The 21,005-nt window shown below is 44.5% G+C and overlaps 1 protein-coding gene across 1 annotated transcript in view; it reads right to left on the minus strand.

Moving 5' to 3' along the window:
- The window catches only part of T265_14417 (hypothetical protein), a gene marked incomplete at both ends in the record, with an annotated part of 21,133 nt that extends 1,570 nt beyond the window's left edge, over positions 1 to 19,563 (minus strand). Inside the window, 7 exons of the mRNA XM_009173518.1 lie at positions 247 to 538; positions 5,046 to 5,135; positions 8,473 to 8,640; positions 14,827 to 14,864; positions 18,898 to 18,991; positions 19,026 to 19,108; positions 19,160 to 19,563. Of these exons, the coding sequence (XP_009171782.1) occupies positions 247 to 538; positions 5,046 to 5,135; positions 8,473 to 8,640; positions 14,827 to 14,864; positions 18,898 to 18,991; positions 19,026 to 19,108; positions 19,160 to 19,563 (1,169 nt within the window). The remainder of the gene's footprint in view (positions 1 to 246; positions 539 to 5,045; positions 5,136 to 8,472; positions 8,641 to 14,826; positions 14,865 to 18,897; positions 18,992 to 19,025; positions 19,109 to 19,159) is intronic.
- Positions 19,564 to 21,005: the final 1,442 nt, after the last annotated feature.

Here is a 21,005-nt window from a genome sequence, read left to right on the forward strand (position 1 = left end):
CCCAGAAAAACCAAACTGATTTGCAAATGAGTGTATTTCTCAAAAACAGTCCAATTTGGGTTCAAGTAGATCATAAGGTTGACGAAAACTCGGGGGTTGCGCCTATCTGATGAGCCCTGAGAAGGGCGAAACCGGTCGTGGGCTGTCGAAGAGTTTTCAGCAACCCAGTGAGTAGTTTCCTTTATGAAAAAAGTTCACATCTCTTTGTGACAAACAGACCCATAACCATCCATCAGGCTGACTTACCTGGAATAGAGTGACCATCCAATAACAAGCACCAGTCCGAGAAAAGTAAAGATATCTTTGCCCACATGACTCGCCACGGACCCGATTCCGCCTGGCAAGCATTGATTGAGCATAATTGTAGACACTGGTGAAGTGATCGATTTCGCTGCACTCGGTGATTCTGTGCTAACCTGATCCGAAAGTAGCCGATTCAAATGATCAGCGACAACCAGTAATGGATGAACGGTGAGATTCTGCTGTTTGTCCACACTGAAACCGAGCCGTTTTTGCCAGGGAACGTCGGAGGTTAGGACTGAAGAATGACAAACACTCACAAGAATAAAATGTGCAAAAAATTATGGGACAAGGATACAATCGGTGAAAACGATTCGACACTGTTTTGGATGATAACTACAGAATTTGTTACAGTCTGTAGGATTCAACGACCTTGATGGTCCTGGATCTGCTGGCATAAAATTCCGACGAATGATGCATAGTTTCGAGGAATGAAACTTACCTGCACCTGACCCTAATGGCACACAAGACCAGATTTGTTTTCATAAAGTCTAGGTCAGCCTGCATGCACATGTGCAGAGTGTAATACCGAACAGACAAGATACATCAGAGTCAAATTACTCGTCTGGCTAAATCATCCGTGATTGGAAAAACGAGGCACCCTCATCAGTTCGGCTCATCGTCATGCAACTTTGTCCAAAATGTGAAATTCGCTTCCACTTTGATGCCTGCATTCGACAGATGAACTATGGAAGCAAGCCTATGTTCGTGGAATTTGGTGTTTACTGAACTAAAAGGTTAATGGAGGATAACTGGCGAAGCTCAGACGTCCCAAATCGTGGTTATGTTAATGGAGGATAACTGGCGAAGCTCAGACGTCCCAAATGAGTCGTGGTTATCTTGCAGCTACTATAAATCTTCAACAGATACACCCATCGGGGTGACAAGATCCCTGAGGCTCGCCCTTATTGACTATTTGAATTGTGGCAAAACATTGGCGCGAATTTCAGAGTTTCCCATTTCCCGGAGCAGCTCCCCCAAGAAAAGCGGCCTGCATGAACCAAACGAAGGAGATGCTAGGTGTGAAACTTGTATATAGTCAGGCATGAGAGGGTGAGGCGAAGGAATAGCAACGGTCTAGACGGAAGTTTCGAGCTTGGAGAGATTTAAGGAAGTGTGGAAAAGGAAGAAATTCGATAAATCTTGAATGGGAGGCAAAATTCCATCATCCGTATAGAACGATTCGTTATATCGTTTAGAAGGCGTGTAGTCAGGCTTCCAAATAGAGAATTGTACAGCAGTTTTCTTGTACGGTGTTACCATATTCCTGTATCCATTCAAATGTAGATGAGAGAATGAAATCCTCCGAAATCGCTCAGTGACCAAAAGAAGCATCCCCTGTTAAAAAGGACTATGTAGCTATTCTGAGGGACTGAATAAAAGGGCATCACAAAGAAAGAAGTAAATTAAAGTCCCAGTACATATCAGAGTAACGTTCGAGAAACGGCCGCTGGACAGAAAATCCTTTCCGGGGAAGTCCCCCCCCACCTGAACGGTTTACAATAGCGATCTCGTCATCTCCTTAAGAGATGAATGGCACCACCGGTCACCCACAATTCAACCGGATGAAACAAGAACCGCAAAGTCCAAATATCTGAGAAAAATCGATACGGAAAAAGAGACTTACAGTGATAGAGGACACTGTGGGTATCAGTTTGTTACCAATCATTCTCTTTTGCAGTTCCACTACGTTCAGTTCGTATTGTGACTTCGAACCAATGCTAGTCTTAGCTAAGTTATCGATAATCGGAAGCCTAGTTAGATGGCCTAGATTAGCCGTCTTACGTGACAAGTAAACTCGTTTCCTGACTGGGATTGAGCTTATGTGATGAAAAAACTAATCCATCCTGACTCTACGGATGATTAGCAGATCGTTCTCCAACGTCTCTGGTGTGCACACTAATCGCGCTCTGTTTGTCAAGTAGTAGGTGAGACTACGGTTTGGGGTCAAAGCGACGAAGCTGTCCCCCTGCCACCCCCTTGGGTAGACCCATCCGCCTCTCTTGAGTTTTTAATCCGTGAAGAATGTGGCGCTCCCTCCCTAGTTTGGAAGTCCTGAGAAATCCGTTCACGTGAACACAACTTCTCGGAATTCCTAAACTGGATGTAAACATCAAAGGTACTAATGATCTCACGAACATATCGGCCAGCACGTAGTCTGTGATTGAACCCGTGGTAACTCGATCCCACTGCCTATGCACCCAGAACAAAACTGTAGAAGCGCTCATGCTTTTTATAATCCAATACCGGCGCATGGAAACGAATGAGTTTTCGTCAGCAGGTGAACAACTCTATCACAAATGGTTCCCAGACTTTACGTCAGCAGCATGTTGAGCAACTGACGTACAAAAATAAAGACTGTGGATGCGACGAGACTAGGAAGCCACGCCACATCTCGTTGATAACATTCCACCCCAAGATACACACAAATCAACTCGTAATGTGTTAATGAGTGATGGAAGCATTCTGACCGGCACGCCTTTCTAATACAGTTTCCGGCAAGCTACACACTCAGTTTTGGAGCCGATAGTAATAAATTACTCATTTTCACAAGCTAAGATTATACATGAAAACAGGACTAATTAACTGAAAACTGAAGGCTTGTGGACTGGTGGAATGCCTCTATNTGCCTACAGTATTCGGCCCATCGACTAATACCGATGTGACAACGGGATCGCTCGCTTCCGGGATTCTTTTCAAACGTATTGAGCATGTGACTATTTGGACACACTGCACTTTTTTCTACTTTACGGCAGTTCAGAATGTAATTTTTTAGCTTTTGAGCATCACTGCGTTTGAGTTAACCCCGATTTGAGATGGAGGAGTTCTCAGGTTATGAAATAGCCAAACCGTGAGCCCCCTCCAGAAGCCCGGATACTCAATGAGGTCACTTGTTGCCCTAAGTCGACAGTGGGAATAGGTAGACAGGAAAACGGAGTGCTTAGTCTGCTAGATCATCAAGAAGTAGCGAAGGTGCACAAATCCTGATGTCCTGTAGAAGACAATAGAAGAGCAGATCTCCGAAGATACGTATGTTTATAATCTCAAAGCCACAGCAGAGAGGCGTTAGAAACAGTGTTTTCACATATTCATTAAAAGAGCGGCTGGGTGATCTACATGGATTTTGGGGCAAAATGTCCAGGGGAAATCTCTGAACAAGACAACAGTGTGGGTACGCTAGTTGCTCAAAACATCACTGTTGTTACCCAGGGGACCTGACACGTAGTGACCACGAATCAATCAATTCCATCAGCCAGGACTACAGTAATAGTATGAAAAGTAAAGGTCCTGTCACGGTTAAATTTCTAGCATACTTCAACGAAGCACGTACACTGGTAGACCTATTTCGATGTGGTTGTTTCGAACGTACTGACGGAACTAGTTGACGGATTCAACTAGGGACACGTTTATTGGTTGTTGATCAGGTGGCTGTTGATCTGTTTGCCGAGCTCGGCAACTGCACACTGATGATGTCTCCTCGTATGGTGGCGAAACGTTTACGAGTAAATTACAAAGCTCGGCGAACCTGATCAACAACCAATAAACTCACCCGAGCTACCAATATTTCGATACATTACCAAGGGGGACAATTAGGAATAGAGCTGACAAAAAGCAAGAACACTCCTGTACTTTGCGAAGTGAAGCCATCTATCCAACTGACGAAATCACGAGTCCCTTCAAGTGGCGGCACGGAAGTTTCATCCGTAGTAGTACGTTTTCGCGCTCATCACACAGTGTCAAGGTGTGATGGGAAGTGGCGGGGAGTAAATTCCTCATTCCGAGGATCGAACGTGGTCATACATCCCACTTATGCATACAGTCTCGGAATTACGGTACCAGTTAGTCATACTCTTCCGAATGTGTTGGAATCTACTTCAATACACATAGTCACTACTACAACCGCCGAGTTTTGTCTTACAAAGTCCTCAGAAGTAGAAACGTTTTCCCAAGGTAATCGATTCTATTCAACACCACGAATACGGCTGCTTTGACTGTTCTGGTTAGCAAAATAATGGTGATAATAATACGGCTTTCAGGAACCTGCTTCGGGACGCTATACAATCATATATTCGTAAAGGAGCAATCTTGCCAACCTGTTGAGACGGATTTTCAAACCACGTTTCTAGGTTCGAGTTTCAGTAAAATACAAAAAAAAAATGGGACTTAGCACTCTGATCATACCGCAGTTTTTAAGGTAAAGTCAAAAACATGACTCAAACCAGAGAATTTTCCAGACCAAGATGCAACTCATTTGTGGAGCTATCTGTCAAAACTAATATTCCGATCAATCTGTTCATCAAAATAAACAAGAATCACCTGAACACAATTCCAAAATAAAATGACAATTGATTGGAGGTCAGCATTGTAAGGTGGTACTGGCATTTCCTTTCCGGGGGAGCATTGAGAGTGGCTCCTGTACGATTCAGAGGGGCTGTTTCCTATAGAGCAATCGCGATGCGGAAGAAAGTTCTTATCACAAAGATTGTCCATTCTTGAAGGTGCGGACTAAAGCCTAAAGTCCACCGAGAACAGTCTTTATTCCGTATGTGAGGAAATCAACTTCGGAGCAAATTCTTCCGAACGCAGAACTATTCTACAAGGTTTTCGAAAAAGTCGATCACGAAGGAGATTTTCACGCGCAAAAAAATTAAATGCGTGTTCCGGACAGTGAAAAACGTACTTCAAAAGTCAGTTTACGGTAAGCAAGAAACAGAATGTCGGGAAATCAAGCATGGTAGCCTTACTTGCAGGTTGGCTGTTCAGCGCACTCCACGTGAGGAAGGCGACAAAAGCAGAGGTAACCGCTCCAGGTAACCAGAGCTGTTTTTTCTGTACTGTAAGGAGGGGAAGGGCAGAGGGGAAAAAGAAACCTTTTAACTACGGCAGTGAAGCATCGGTGTTGAACATTGATGTCATGCTGTCGATGGTGATGATGATGAAGCCTTTTAAGGACTGGTCTGTTCTCTGCATTGAATGTTATCAACCTGTTGAAGGGTAATTCAAGTGGTGAATATAAAGCTGACAATGTACCCGAAATACTGTGAGCTCGGCTATGTCAATTGGTTGTTCATTGAGTGGCAGTTGGTCTGCTAACCGAGCTCAGTAAGTGGCTCACGAGTGTTCCGAGAAAGCATGGTCAACGTGCAGTTGACTAGATAGCTCCTTTTTTGCTACCTGTATGGTCTTACAAGAGTATCTCACAACTCTAATTTGATTGACTGCTCGAAGCGTAGATGAGAATACCTTGGAGACCATCAGTCGAAGTAACGCATAATATCCAAGAAGACTACTTTAAAAAACAACGAAAACCTAGGGAACTGATGCTTGGTTAAAAATAGCTGAAAATGATGTCCGCTACATTCCACAATTTTCTTCAACACTGGCGCGGATTGTATGCACGTTCTTGGAGAAAGGTCACCACCAAGAGAGATTTAAAAGTCCTTTCCATGTGATGGCCAATCTTGTGGGCATTGCATGTCTAGGTCACAAAGCGCCACATCCAACGTGAGCGTCTTTCTGGACGCTTCAAAACGGAGAGAATCCCGATGACACGATGGGAGTTGTTTGTTCAGGAAATCTAGTCCACTACATGTTAACTGCTTGGGAGATTTCGAAGGTTCCGTTGATATGCGATTCTGTAAGCGAAGCCAGTCTATGCTGGAAAGCCCAGCTACGTTGGACGGTTGTTTTATTCCTGTATGTATTCCTGTATGTATGCCTTCCGAATCACTAGGACGGTTCTGTCGAGCGACGTTGTACCCTTTGATCACGAATGGGCGATGTGGCATGAGAGTATTGTTAGTTGTGAATGTCATGGTTGGACGAGGGCTGGCATACTGCCAGGGCGCCCACACCTAGGTAGAAGGACGATTAGGGTCCTTAAAAAGCCTAACCGCAAGGCAGTGGTGTTCGGCCGGAAATGCCACGGAACAGGTCGCCACATGTTCCAACAGCCAACCTGGAGGACCAGGAGACTGTGTTTGTCAGACCTCTAACCATTGACCAGCTTGGTATGAGAGACTTTGTGAGTGTCACGGGGATACTCCCCAGTATAGCTCAAGGGATCGCTGAAGTGCACAAACCGTCACACCACGGTAAGCTCCAGTCTTTTTGTGACAGGCGAATGGGCGAACAACGATGTGGTTAACTCACACTTAGACAAGGCACAAGGCCGCTCGACATTCATTCATGCATTTCGCATCGGGTGATCACTGGCTTGCTAAATAATGGATTTTCACATGAAAGTCTCACCCGAGTCCTGAGGTTTTCCCTTTCTGATCAGGTTACTGACTGATTGTTGGTAGTGGGGAAGTCTCGTATGTTCGATCACATTTTCCTCTGATTCAGATCTGTAGGGTTTACTAGCTTGTCAACCTTCAACCACTTTCACAGAGTTTGGTTACTACCTCAGCAATGTTTAGCTTCAACCGCTCGCATAACCTGTTCAACACATGCACACATACTATTTCACTCCCGTTTTGATTATGTCACGAACATTCGTCCCACGACTAACCGAGATTACCTGACAAACAATGCAAGCGCATCCTCACAAACAAGGTAAATCTATATACAATACGGAACAACGACAGCAGGAAGCCGACGCTCGTCACTACACACAGCGATTTGACCTGAGGCAATTCAAAGCGACGCACGACTCACTGTGAGGCGGAAAGTCTGGATTCAACGACAAGAAACAGGCCAGACTTCAACACCCTCAATCAAGACACTCGTTCAATACAAATGTTTCCAGCAAACCTCAGCATCTTCGACTACAACTTATCAAGCGAAGAACTCGATAAGTTCCTTTCTTTTTTGTGTATAGTTCGATTGTAACACAATGTATCTGGTAGATACTATACATAACTTGTTTTTATTAGTGTTATTCACTTTCTGACACTACTTTGATTAAAACCAAGAGCACCAATGACAAACAAGTTATGTATAGTATTACAATCGAATTGTACACAAAAAAGAAACAGACTTATTGAGTTCTTCGCTTGACAAGTTGTAGTGGACGATGCTGAGGTTTGCTAGAAGCGTTGTATCAAACGAGTGTCTTCACTGAGTGTTGAAGTCTGGCCTGTTTCTTGTCGTTAAATATCGGTTGGTCGTGGGACGAATGTTTGTGACATAATTAAAACAGAAGTGAAATAGCGGGGGTACATGTGTTAAACAAATTATGCGAGCGGTTGAAGCTAAACATTACTGAGGTAGTAACCAAACTGTGTGAAAGTGGCTGAAGATAAACGTTGACGAGATGGCAAACTCTACAGATTAGTTTGCAAATAAGAGTTTGTTCGCCAATTTCGTGCAATTCGGTTTCAAGTAGAACACAAGGTTGACGGAAACTCGGGGACTGCGCCTACGTGATGAGCCCCAAGAAGGGCGAAACTGGTCGTGGGCTGTCGACGGATTTTCAGCAACCTTATGAGTAGTGCATCACGAATATACATGTATCGCGTTACCTCAAATGGTGTAGCGACTGAAACATGAGGCGGCCTGGTGCAGCACATTCAGTTGCCTGGAAACATCACAGATTCAGCTGGGTTCCAGGTGAGTTTCTCGAAAAATCAAATTAGTTTGCAAATGAGTGTATTCCGCTAAACCCTACAGATCATCGCACAGTTTTACCAGCATGTGATCACCTGGTGCCCGGGATCAAAGTTCATACTGTTAAGCTCAACTTCGCGCGGCCACCAACCTCATTTAAACAAATGGCGTACGCGAATACAGTAATTCGCCCGACCAATCAATCAGACCATAAACAGTCAAACAATTGTGCCTAGCTTTTGACGATGACCACCAAGATGCTTGAAGTTTTGACAGCTAGAAAAGGACGCCGACCGCGCTGTATTTTTCAATCCGCTGGATGACACCTCTGTGGGAAAATCCAAGGGAATCATGCTTCACAATCATCGATGTCAAACATAAGATAACCGATCCTGTCCCAAACATACTGTGGATTATTTCTGTCTGGCAACTGTACACACCTGTGCGAACTCCATCCTGAATACCTGACCATCTGTTCTGTGGGCTTAAGAAGAGAGTTTTTGCGCATTAGGGCCGGTGGGAAAGTTTTTCTACACTAAGGACCAGTTAGACTGGAGGGTGAAACTGTACCAAACCTCACGTTGTAGATAACCACATGCAAAGTGAAAAAAACAGACTTACATGTGTTGGAGAAAATAGAACAGATGGCAAACAGCCCAGTCAGACCACCGTTGATCCCCGTCATGGTTAGATTTAGGGAGCACTGTTTTGGAAGTCCGTAGGATATGATAAACAGAGTGTAGGCGGCCACAGTAGCGAGGTAGAGGACTATTGTGCAAAGATAGATTACTGTGAAACCGAATGGGGGGGGAATTGGCAAAGAATAGTCAGTGTCAATGTGTATCGATCAGGGGCAGTGTTACCATGCAAGAGATTCATTCAATCCCACTTGAGTTCACTTCGGCTCATGTGGACGATAAAAGATGAGATCTATTGAAAAGCGTACCATGTGAGACACATTACTTATAAGATGACTTAGTCCGATGGAAAAAGGTAGAGACAATTGAAATTTGCATTCACCCTATCAAAAATGTTTGACACAGTGAACTAATCTTACTAAGATGACATGCCGATATGTGAACACGGTTTTCCTTAAGGTTATGTGCCACTTACATGAGCACGGGCCTAGAAAGCAAGTTCCAGCACGATACTAGGGAACGTGAGAACACCCGTCGAGAGGGCACGACCAATAGATCAATGTGGACAAAACGTTTACACACCTGTGCGAACTCCATCCTGAATACCTGACCATCTGTTCTGTGGGCTTAAGAAGAGAGTTTTTGCGCATTAGGGCCGGTGGGAAAGTTTTTCTACACTAAGGACCAGTTAGACTGGAGGGTGAAACTGTACCAAACCTCACGTTGTAGATAACCACATGCAAAGTGAAAAAAACAGACTTACATGTGTTGGAGAAAATAGAACAGATGGCAAACAGCCCAGTCAGACCACCGTTGATCCCCGTCATGGTTAGATTTAGGGAGCACTGTTTTGGAAGTCCGTAGGATATGATAAACAGAGTGTAGGCGGCCACAGTAGCGAGGTAGAGGACTATTGTGCAAAGATAGATTACTGTGAAACCGAATGGGGGGGGAATTGGCAAAGAATAGTCAGTGTCAATGTGTATCGATCAGGGGCAGTGTTACCATGCAAGAGATTCATTCAATCCCACTTGAGTTCACTTCGGCTCATGTGGACGATAAAAGATGAGATCTATTGAAAAGCGTACCATGTGAGACACATTACTTATAAGATGACTTAGTCCGATGGAAAAAGGTAGAGACAATTGAAATTTGCATTCACCCTATCAAAAATGTTTGACACAGTGAACTAATCTTACTAAGATGACATGCCGATATGTGAACACGGTTTTCCTTAAGGTTATGTGCCACTTACATGAGCACGGGCCTAGAAAGCAAGTTCCAGCACGATACTAGGGAACGTGAGAACACCCGTCGAGAGGGCACGACCAATAGATCAATGTGGACAAAACGTTTTGGTATTTGGAGAATACATTCATTTGCAAACTAATTTGATTTTTCGAGAAACTCACCTGGAACCCAGCTCAATCTCCTGTTTGTGATGATTCCAGGCAACTGAATGTGCTGCACCAGACCGCCTCATGTTTCAGTCGCTACGATATTTGAAATATCGCGATACATGTATATTCTATAATGTACTACTCATAAGGTTGCTGGAAATCCGTCGACAGCCCACGACCGGTTTCGCCCTTCTTGGGGCTCATCAGGTAGGCGCAGTCCCCGAGTTTCCATCAACCTTATGTTCTACTTGAAATCAAATTGCACGAAATTATCGAATCTACACTCATTTACAAACTAATTTGGTTTTTGGTATTTGTTTGTACAACCCACGAACAACCAAGCATTGGAGATTTTCCCTCCCTAACCTAGACATATTTACTAGTCAGTATATGAGAAACACAATGAAAGGGCATCAAAAGAGCGGATACGAAAACAAACGAAAATCAGATAAAGTGTTCGGTGCATTCGGCGCAACTGGATGGGAGTTTTCGTGGATGCCACCTATGGAGGTGCGGTTATCCATTACAACCGAGATGGGGATGCATCTATAGCGCTCGCGCTGTACAATCGTAATGGAAACTGTTGAACACCTGTGGTTTCAAGTGTACTGGGCGAAAGAAGTTCCACCGATACGACCAATGCCACATCACCATCTTATGAAAAACTCTCAAACTTCTAATGTTACGAGCATAAGTGGTCATGGAACTCGGAAACTGCGCCTACCTAATGAGCTCGAGGAAGGGCAAAACAGGTCGTGGACTGTCGAAGAATTTTCAGCAACCTTGAGTAATGTATTACGTCTGTGGTCATGATACCCCTTCGTTGTGTAGCAGTCAAGTGAGGGCTATCATGAACGAGAGACTTAGCTGGAATTCAGTTGAGTATCCCGTAGAAAACAAACTGCTATCTAAATGAGTGTATTCGTCGAGTTGTGTGCAGTAATGTTCAAGTAGAGCATAGGATTGGTGAGAACTTGAGGATTGCGATGAGCCTGATGAGCTCCAAGTAGGGCAACACCAGTCTTGGACTGTCGAAGAGGTTTCAGCAACCTTGTGAGTAGTCTCACTCAAGGTTGTCAGGTTACCTAGGCCTAAAGAGAAGCAGAAAGAAGGTCCGGAGTGGAGCTTTCCGGTTAGAAGTTCAGTCCAAAATCGCTAAGCAAACTTAACATCTGATTTAATGGACGCCAAGAATTACCAGTGTCTCCTGAGTGGAAAAGTGTCCGGCACATCAACTATCTTGCCTACAAATTCATATCGTCTGTCCGGAGTGGCGGACTCGTTCGTAAAGAAATAAGTAGACAGAAGACAATGTGAGGGTGAATTCACTGTCTAACACCGAAACAACGACTCCACTGCAGCACCTACAATCGACCCAATTGTGACCACCACCTTTGTAAGTGTGTGTTTATCCGAACAGTTCACAGCCTGTTGAACAGCGTGCATAAGTAGTGCCGTTTGACCTGTAGTAGTGCGTCCATTTGCGTGAGAAAACAATCGACTGACTATGAAAAACACCGGTCAGAAGAAACAAGGAGCTAATTTGAAAGTATAGATGAAATCTGCTTTGACCTGGTAGTCAAGATAACTTGAAAAAGCAAAAAGCGGATGTCCGAAGAAGTCCAACAAAGAACTCAAACGTGATGTGCGTTTTCCAGGTCGAGGTCACCGATCATCGAGTCGTCAGGTCAATTCAAAATACTGCACAAATTCAAGGCCACCAGAGGAGCACTCGGTGGTTGTCTTACATTACACTGACCGACCGGACTAGAGTAAGCCAGAGGAGCTCGCAGAGACATTCAGAACGGCGCTTCACCGGATCTCCGGTTGTCCATCCACAAAGCATCCGTAATGATCAACAGCAATCGATGACACGGTCGTTACCCAATCAACCTAGCCGAGCTGAGAAGGGCTCATTGGTAACTACGGTGAGATGTCTGGTTCAGCTGAGAATGGTGAGTCTTGAGAGCTAGAATATCTTAGTCTCTATCCTGTCGTTCGTGTGATTCTGGTCAGACTCATGAAGATCAGGCGCAGTAATCAGGGCGTTGAAAGATGCACCATCCGGTGGTAGGCTGAACAAAAGTACAACTGCACTTAGTGTGTGAATGACAGGTATGCGAATCTCCAAACGTTCACAAACAAGGATAACGTACCACCCATTATGCGGAGTGATTTTCAAGCCCCATCCACTAAATGGATGACTATCCGAGCAAAACTGCAGTGAAGCGACAATCATAGAGAAAATGTGCGCTACTGACAGGGAATACCGGAATGATCCGTGTGGGGGAATGAGAAAAAACTTGGCAATTTGGTATCGGTTACAGATCAAACCATCGTGAGTCAAAGAGCAAAAGCCTGCGCAGTTTGGCGAGTGAAAACCAAATGGGACCCATTTGGCTTTCAACGTGGTAGTTGACTTGGTGCGTTACTGTATTTTTGGTGTTGGGATTAAGCAATATTGAGGGAGGGGGGATACGAAAAGTGATTTCATCGTCGCGCTACCTGTACCTTCGTGTGTGTGTGTGTGTTTACTCCGGTTAAACCTATGATCCGGGTGTAATCTTCGATTTGTTCACTTGAAAGTGCATTAGTCCCTTCGTACCCCTAACGAGTGCAGCAATGGATGATTACTCGCCAGATCGTGTAGTACTTTTAAATATGATTGGTTCACTTATAATACTGAATTTACTTCTCTGAAAGTCATAAAAGATTGAGAGAAGGTAAAGACATTTCCTACGACAGGTTAACAGACAAAGAGGCCAAAGTTGATCCAAATTCTAGTACATTTCCCACACAGAATCAAAAGTTGTCTTTTTGTGATTACAATAATGTGTGCAGTATAAGACTAACAAATTTTACATGCGTTAACACATTTTTTCTTCGCTTCCGAGTGCGCGCAAACTCCTAACTTCATTGTCCTGTCATATCGCTTCGATATAATTGCAGTAATTATCATGTGACAATAGAAATTCGCCTAACAGTCCTCAGGGGAAAATATAGTTTCTAATGTGAGATCAGTAAGTGACGTGGAAAAAGCATCGGGCGCAGTAATTAACAAGAACCATTCAACAGCCGATGCGCACACGAGGGAGCGTTACATGCTGGTAAGGACACATCTAATTGTGCGTAATATCTAATGTGTATCTGAGGGCCTGTCACGATTTGGTCAGAACAGACAACGTGTGGTCTTAAGTTCGGCTATTCAGGGCACATCAGAGCAGGTCCATCATATGTCTACATCAGTTAGTCCAGTCCAGGTTACTGTGTCGTTCCTTATCTTTGTACCACTTAGCTGCACTCTACCGCGTGACGTCATACTCTGGCAAGCGAACTAACCGATACGGCATGGAACAAAAAAGCGGCCTGACAACAAAAGCTAACAACCAAGCGAGTAAAAGGGCGGTGGTTGAAGTGGACATCGTGGAGACAAAAATATTAGTAGAACCAGCTCCGGACGTAACTGGACAACACAATTACCAATGGAATAACCGTTTTCGTTGAGACATTTAGTTGGTTGTGCTTCGCTTGTCCTTGACAGACGAGTTCTATTTTTGCTATCACTTTTTAGCCCGCCTAGAACTTTCCATGTGAGTTTTATAAACAGCCCGTTTTCAGGCGCACACGACACCCACGTACGGGTCAGTGCTCAATAGACCAGCTGATTCGCGCGTTCATTGGCCTTCTGGTTTGGCTTAGTGCATTGGGCTAGCAAGCGGCAATCCAGACTCGGGTTCACGGTATTAAGAAGGCACAAAGAAAATTATGGTCCACAACAAAGGAGTTCGAACAGCCAGTCCTTCCCAAGATAATTCGGAACAGACTTCTAGAAAAGTGTGAGAAAGTATGATGCTCTACGCATGACGTTTGTCTTCTCACCCACCGTGTCCTAGTTCAATGTGAATGATTCATGATAGTGACTTTGGCCACTATAAATCGCTGTTGAGGCAATGAGAAGTTTACGTTAAAAGCCTTGTAACAACGGACGAGGGACTTTGGAATCAGATTATGCAGGTCCACTGTGTCTGCCAATTCAGCGTGTTATGCATGGTTCACATGAAATATAACTGACTTAGGGACTTGAAAGACTGGCCTCGGTGGTATAAGTAGGAAGGTACGTTAGAGCTACGCGACGACCAGTATCGTTTTTCTCAATGATTGACATGATGAGTACTTTAGTTTGTGTTGGGCAACCGGGTTTGACATAGGATTCAGTAAGTGGGTAGGTCCCACCGTACGCTTCTAACAACAGCTGAGTTTGAATGTTGATCAGGTGGCGGTTGGCCTATCCGCCGAGCTTGACAATTGACTCGCAAAGGTTTTATCACCATTCGAGGAGACATCATCAGTGTGCAGTTGGGTGCCAAGCTCGGCGGACAGATCAACAGCCACCTGAGCAACAATTAATATACTCACTCCACATATCACTAGCAATTTCGGACGTTCCACGTTCAAAGCAACTCAGTTTGTTCGGACATCGTACTGTACCAATAGGGTGTGTTCAATCTGGTCAGAGTGACCAGATATCAATAGATTATATATGGAGTGAATGCCTGGTCTCGGCGAGTTCATCTAACTGCACTTGCTTCAAAGATGGAGACGATGCTTCAGTCCTACAAGACTAGGATTCAAACGCAGAGCCCTTAAAGACCCTCCGTTGCCCATCCCACCACTCGCTCATGCCAATCAAACGGAATACAAGTGAGCCCAATTGCCAGGCAGGAGGTTTTGTTGAGTTCTCCGTATGCCTCCAAACAGCCAGATATATGAGAATACAAAAAGTAGAAGCACGCACCACCGATCCAGCATATGAATCGACCAAGGGTCGAGCATGCGCTTGAGATCAAAACCACCCAAAATATTCTACAGAGAAACGATTAGTATTTCTGCATGGATAATAAAAAATAACAGGCTACGAGGGACGAATAGGCACTCACGGAAGGTGTACCACATGCACTTTCTGGATTTGGCGTGCCTGAAAAGTAGGACACATAGAAGAGATGTTAAAATGCTATAGCGCATGAATGAAAAACCTTTCTCAACAGGGGAATTCAATGGACTGGTAGATGTGGGGGAAAATGACACATATAAGAGAAATACATCGTGGTGGTTCATGCCATACTCAAACGTAGTCCAACCTCAGTAGTGTTCACTTCAAACTCAGAGTAGTTGGAACGTTTCGATCTCAGAGTTTCTCAAAAGTCTGTAGTTCTGATCGGCTGACGTCCTGCCAAACTGTACTAAGTAGCAAGTAAAGCACATGTGGCGGCTAGGTCTCAGAGGTTAAATTCTATAGCTCCGTCGAAATTCTCCTTTTTTCGCGTAGCGACTGCTTCACTTTAGAATAACAGTATGAAGCTGCAGCAGAGTTTTCTGGCATCCCTTAAGGTGCGACTATGTGCCAGCTTGTGTAAAGAGGACTGGATCGCTTACGAAAAATTTGACGATATGAATAACGAACGCACTCAAAGTTCGGTGAATATTGCAAAAGTTCTCTACTCTGCGAGCGAGGGAACCTAAATCGGCCATCGCTCATGCAATTCTCGTTCCAAAGCCACAACAAAATTCAAGCAATGTAGTCTCCGAGCGTTGACAACAGCTCTTGTAAGCACAATTAATACTTTCAGGAGGGAAAATACGCACAAGGTCGTCGAAAACTCTTCGAGACACAATGACTGCTGTTTTTTATTTGCGCACACTATCTTATAATTTTCTGTTTGGTCTTCTGAGATTTACTACGTTGCGCATCCGTTTTGCAGCGATCACCAACCCAGAATGGCTGCAAAAGCGGGGCTCAGATGCATCTCCACAGAAAGCACGTTTGTCAGTTTCTGAGCTTCATCTTATTGTTTACAGGGATATCAAGAGATGACAGTGTTCGTTGTCGAGTGACGCTAACCCTAATTAAACTAGCGTGTTAGATCGCACAAAGTCACCCGTTTGCCCGGATTCGGGTCCGGAATCAATGTATCTCTTGCGCCATATGCACTAAAGACAGAAAAACTTAGCGTCGTCTGTGTTCGATAGGTTGTGGAAGGATCTACATAATAGTGACCACGGCTTCTCTATGGGCGCTGGGCAGTATTGGGAAAGATTCTCTCTGCCGCAAAACACGTGAACAACCAGCCAAGTCGCGCAGTGCTACCATGTGACTGGAATTAGATCGAACCAATGACAGGTGAGGAAGCCGACCGTACGATCCGTTTAATGGAGATTTGTCCCTAGGTCTGAATGGTTTGCTCACGCCCAGGATGGCTTGCCAGTTCAATGCCAACACCCCACTGGGTCTTTCAACTTACTGGTACAACATGGGAGTCGTCAACCGCGTTTGTGTCGTCCCGTATTGCTCTAGTCCCGAAGATCCCAAGTCTGACTTCACCGGATCAACTGATACTGATCTCCGTGTCATCCATTTTTGTTCGATGCATTTATAAAGTGTTTTCGGATTGCTGGAGCGTAGGCTTCAACTACCCTAGCCTCAGTTCGCATTTTTACATCGAGACAGTCGTTTGAAAGCTTTATCGCGGTTATACGCGCTGCTTCGCACTCTTCAGCAGCTCCTTCTAGTCTCAGTTTGGAGTTTGTTGATATCTCGAAAGCGTTTAATTAGGTTTTGCACGACACAATTATCAGATGTGCCGAGGCGTTTGGGGCACTGTCACCTCTAGTTCGATACATCGCACAGTGTGCCAGTTTTCCCCAATTCCGAGGTTCACTGCCACAGGGGTATGAGGCACGGAGATCCACTCTTCCCAATATTGTTCATCATGACGATGGATGAGGTTCTTGGATTGTCAACACCAAAACGAAGATACCAGTTCCACAACACTTTAGAGGAAGGTTTTGTGTTCGCTGACGACTGGGTCATGTGTGCAGAAAGTCCGACTAGACTTAAAGGGAAGCTTGAAGCTGCTGCAGTCGAGTTGAGGAGAGCTGGGATGACGATCAAATCCCAAAAGCCGAATGCAATGGTGGTTCGCGGGGATAGAAAACATCGGACGATAACGATCTGTCAATTATTTTCGATGCACTGAGGAAGCTATTAATCCTCCCGGTCCGACATACATGGTGGCATCCTTGGTCATCTCCTTTACTTTCAAGGAGAAAAGAGTGTGCAACCACCGACAGAAGCTGCCCAAACTGCTTGATGAGGTTACACGCGCCCATTGAAGCAGATGCCGGTGCAGAGGCTGACATACTCGCTCGTGTTCGGCCAAGTCCACCGAAAAACGCTCGGAAGGGGCGATAGCAACATCAAATAATCGATTCTTACCTGGCTGGGTCTACCAAAAGACACTCGGATCTGCTATCTCCATGCCGGTAAACAAGATGGGAGAGTTCAAGCACCCCAATGAAGCGGAGAGCACGTACGGGAAAGCTTCTCTTTACACAGTGCCAAGTAATATGCAATGTGGTCTATGATTCAGTATTTGACGAGGTTGTTCGGGATTTCATCGCTCCCGCGGCAACACCTCTGGCTTTGTATCGCATGTATCTTGAGCACTGGGGTAATGCTCACGATTGTCTTGTTTCAGACACCACTGAATGATCTTGGACCTTCCTCAGGTGAGTGCTCTTCTCGAACGAAGTCTTCAGTAAATGCTCCAAAGTGCCAGTTTACTATGGGGCGTCACTGATAGAATTTAGAGTGAGTGAACGACCACTTGCTATTAGGAAGCGACCGAGTACCAAGCCTAACACAAGCAGCCTCCCGCGCAGATGACCCGAAAATCTTATTCGTCAGGACCTTGAGGACTATGTCTGACGCACCGTAAGGATGGTAGGTCAATTCTATTGGAGTCGTCTTGTTAAAACGTAAAGGTTGTATCTCTATGTGTTGACGCTTTTTGCAGGCCTAACCACGTTAATGTTGGGCATTCTCTCTAGAAAAATGGGCTTTTTTTCATTTTTTTCACCTCTTCCACCAAATAGTAGGGTCTACTTCCATCGAAGCTAAATGGCGGCTAAGTACCGGTGTGTACTACTATGATGGGGATGTTCGGCGCGATAAAGTCGCACGCCACCTAAGCTACTGCAACTCGTTTGGAGAGCCTGATGAACCATGCAGATGACCCGAAAATCTTATTCGTCAGGACCTTGAGGACTATGTCTGACGCACCGTAAGGATGGTAGGTCAATTCTATTGGAGTCGTCTTGTTAAAACGTAATGCTTGTATCTCTGTGTTGACGCTTTTTGCAGGCCTAGCCACGTTAATGTTGGGCATTCTCTTTAGAAAATGGGCTTTTTTCATTTTTTTTTCATTTCTTCCACCAAATAATAGGGTCTACTTCCATCGAAGCTAAATGGCGGCTAAGTACCGGTGTGTACTACTATGATGGGGATGTTCGGCGCGATAAAGTCGCACGCCACCTAAGCTACTGCAACTCGTTTGGAGAGCCTGATGAACCATATTAAATAAGTTCTCAGTTGATAGCAAAGTTGATCAACATCGATAACATGGTTTACAGATTCCCTCGGGGCAGAATCCAGACAAATACAGTGAATATCTAGGAGCAAGGCGTACAGAACTGACTACTAAACTAACGAGTTATCAGCTATTACAGAAGCCCACGAATCGGCAGGAACTTCTCCGTTCAGCCGCTAAATCATCTGTCAAGTTTTGTATTCTGCCAACACCCAAGAATACCATCAACCATCGTGAACAGGAACTTACGCACAAACGCCAAAATAGAACCGACGAGAGACACCTTCTTTCCTTACACTCAACGTCCGAAACCCCTCATATAGCACCTTTGACATTTTTAAGTACTGGTTACAAGAGACTCTACTGTGAGTGTTTGGAGCTTTATGTGCGTTGTATTTAGGTAGCTGGTTGACTTTCAATTCGGAAGCTGCATGAACGAACATCCCAAGAGTCTTTGGGCAACAAGAAGCCTAGTTCAGTGATCAAACTATCTAGTTGACCTGATAACTGAGTGCTGCGATTCGATTGTGCCAAGGGCGATGTTTTAGAGGAAGCGGTGATAGTTTACAATAAGATACTTACCAAATACCGTTAAGTTCGTATGCGAAATCAATCAGTGTGATGTGCTGCACATAGATGAAAATCAACCCTCCGATAATTCCAAGTATCATCCAAACTTAAAAAGATCAAAGTTCCAAAAGAGAATTTACCGAAAACGAGCTCCTCCAATGTAGGAAATAAATAGGCACAGATGTAGAGACCCAAAAGCATGAGAACCTTCCAGGCCCAAAATCTGCAAATCGATTGCATGAGATTATACGCATGGGAATGAGCTGGAAGTTACCCGTTATGGATCCTACCACGGAGAGTTTGACTCGAGGATACTCCCACAGTTAACAAAGCCATCACAGTGTGGAAGAGGAACAATGGAAGACAAAGACGATAAATGCCAATGTAGCCCGAGAACCGAGTACAGTTCTCACCGGCATGAAGAAGGCTACACAATGAGCTCAATTCACTTTTGTACTGAAAATATCTAAGTGAAAATTGACCGAATACGGTTACTTTGGAGTGCAGCATTCCCATCAAACCTCCCTCATGAGAGGCGGTTGACAAAACAACAACGACGATGAGAATGACAGAATAAGAAAGTCGAGTCGTGGTTGACTCTTTCAGATTTTTTAAACAACAAACGAAGCATGGCTCCCCTGAAAATGCACACTTCAACTTGCGGTAGATACAGGTCATAACTAAGAGGCCAAAAAGTCACATCCCTGAGTTTGAAAATCCGCCGTTTCCCCGACCTACAAATCTGAAGTCGTAAAATACACACTGGCTCATCCGGTCCATACGTTAGTTTGAAACCAAAAGCCAGTAGATTTGGTTCCGTAGGCTTGCCCTTTTGTCGCGTAACCGATAAGAAGGGTAAAGACTGAGCTTTATTACTCCGTAATTAATCACAACAAACTCAGCCACTTGCAGTTTACCTTTCAAGGTATTGCGTTACGTTTGAAGTGTCTTTGGGCAACAAGAAGCCTAGTTCAGTGATCAAACTATCTAGTTGACCTGATAACTGAGTGCTGCGATTCGATTGTGCCAAGGGCGATGTTTTAGAGGAAGCGGTGATAGTTTACAATAAGATACTTACCAAATACCGTTAAGTTCGTATGCGAAATCAATCAGTGTGATGTGCTGCACATAGATGAAAATCAACCCTCCGATAATTCCAAGTATCATCCAAACTTAAAAAGATCAAAGTTCCAAAAGAGAATTTACCGAAAACGAGCTCCTCCAATGTAGGAAATAAATAGGCACAGATGTAGAGACCCAAAAGCATGAGAACCTTCCAGGCCCAAAATCTGCAAATCGATTGCATGAGATTATACGCATGGGAATGAGCTGGAAGTTACCCGTTATGGATCCTACCACGGAGAGTTTGACTCGAGGATACTCCCACAGTTAACAAAGCCATCACAGTGTGGAAGAGGAACAATGGAAGACAAAGACGATAAATGCCAATGTAGCCCGAGAACCGAGTACAGTTCTCACCGGCATGAAGAAGGCTACACAATGAGCTCAATTCACTTTTGTACTGAAAATATCTAAGTGAAAATTGACCGAATACGGTTACTTTGGAGTGCAGCATTCCCATCAAACCTCCCTCATGAGAGGCGGTTGACAAAACAACAACGACGATGAGAATGACAGAATAAGAAAGTCGAGTCGTGGTTGACTCTTTCAGATTTTTTAAACAACAAACGAAGCATGGCTCCCCTGAAAATGCACACTTCAACTTGCGGTAGATACAGGTCATAACTAAGAGGCCAAAAAGTCACATCCCTGAGTTTGAAAATCCGCCGTTTCCCCGACCTACAAATCTGAAGTCGTAAAATACACACTGGCTCATCCGGTCCATACGTTAGTTTGAAACCAAAAGCCAGTAGATTTGGTTCCGTAGGCTTGCCCTTTTGTCGCGTAACCGATAAGAAGGGTAAAGACTGAGCTTTATTACTCCGTAATTAATCACAACAAACTCAGCCACTTGCAGTTTACCTTTCAAGGTATTGCGTTACGTTTGAAGTCGGTTTCATTGGTTGCCTATCGCGGACCTTTTTTGAAGATTTTGGTGAGGTATTTTCATTTTCACGCCCATAAATTCTGTTTTCTCTTGCATCTGTGGAATAAACCAT

This window comes from Opisthorchis viverrini, assembly GCF_000715545.1.
Source record: "Opisthorchis viverrini unplaced genomic scaffold opera_v5_190, whole genome shotgun sequence".
Lineage (NCBI taxonomy): Eukaryota > Metazoa > Platyhelminthes > Trematoda > Opisthorchiida > Opisthorchiidae > Opisthorchis > Opisthorchis viverrini.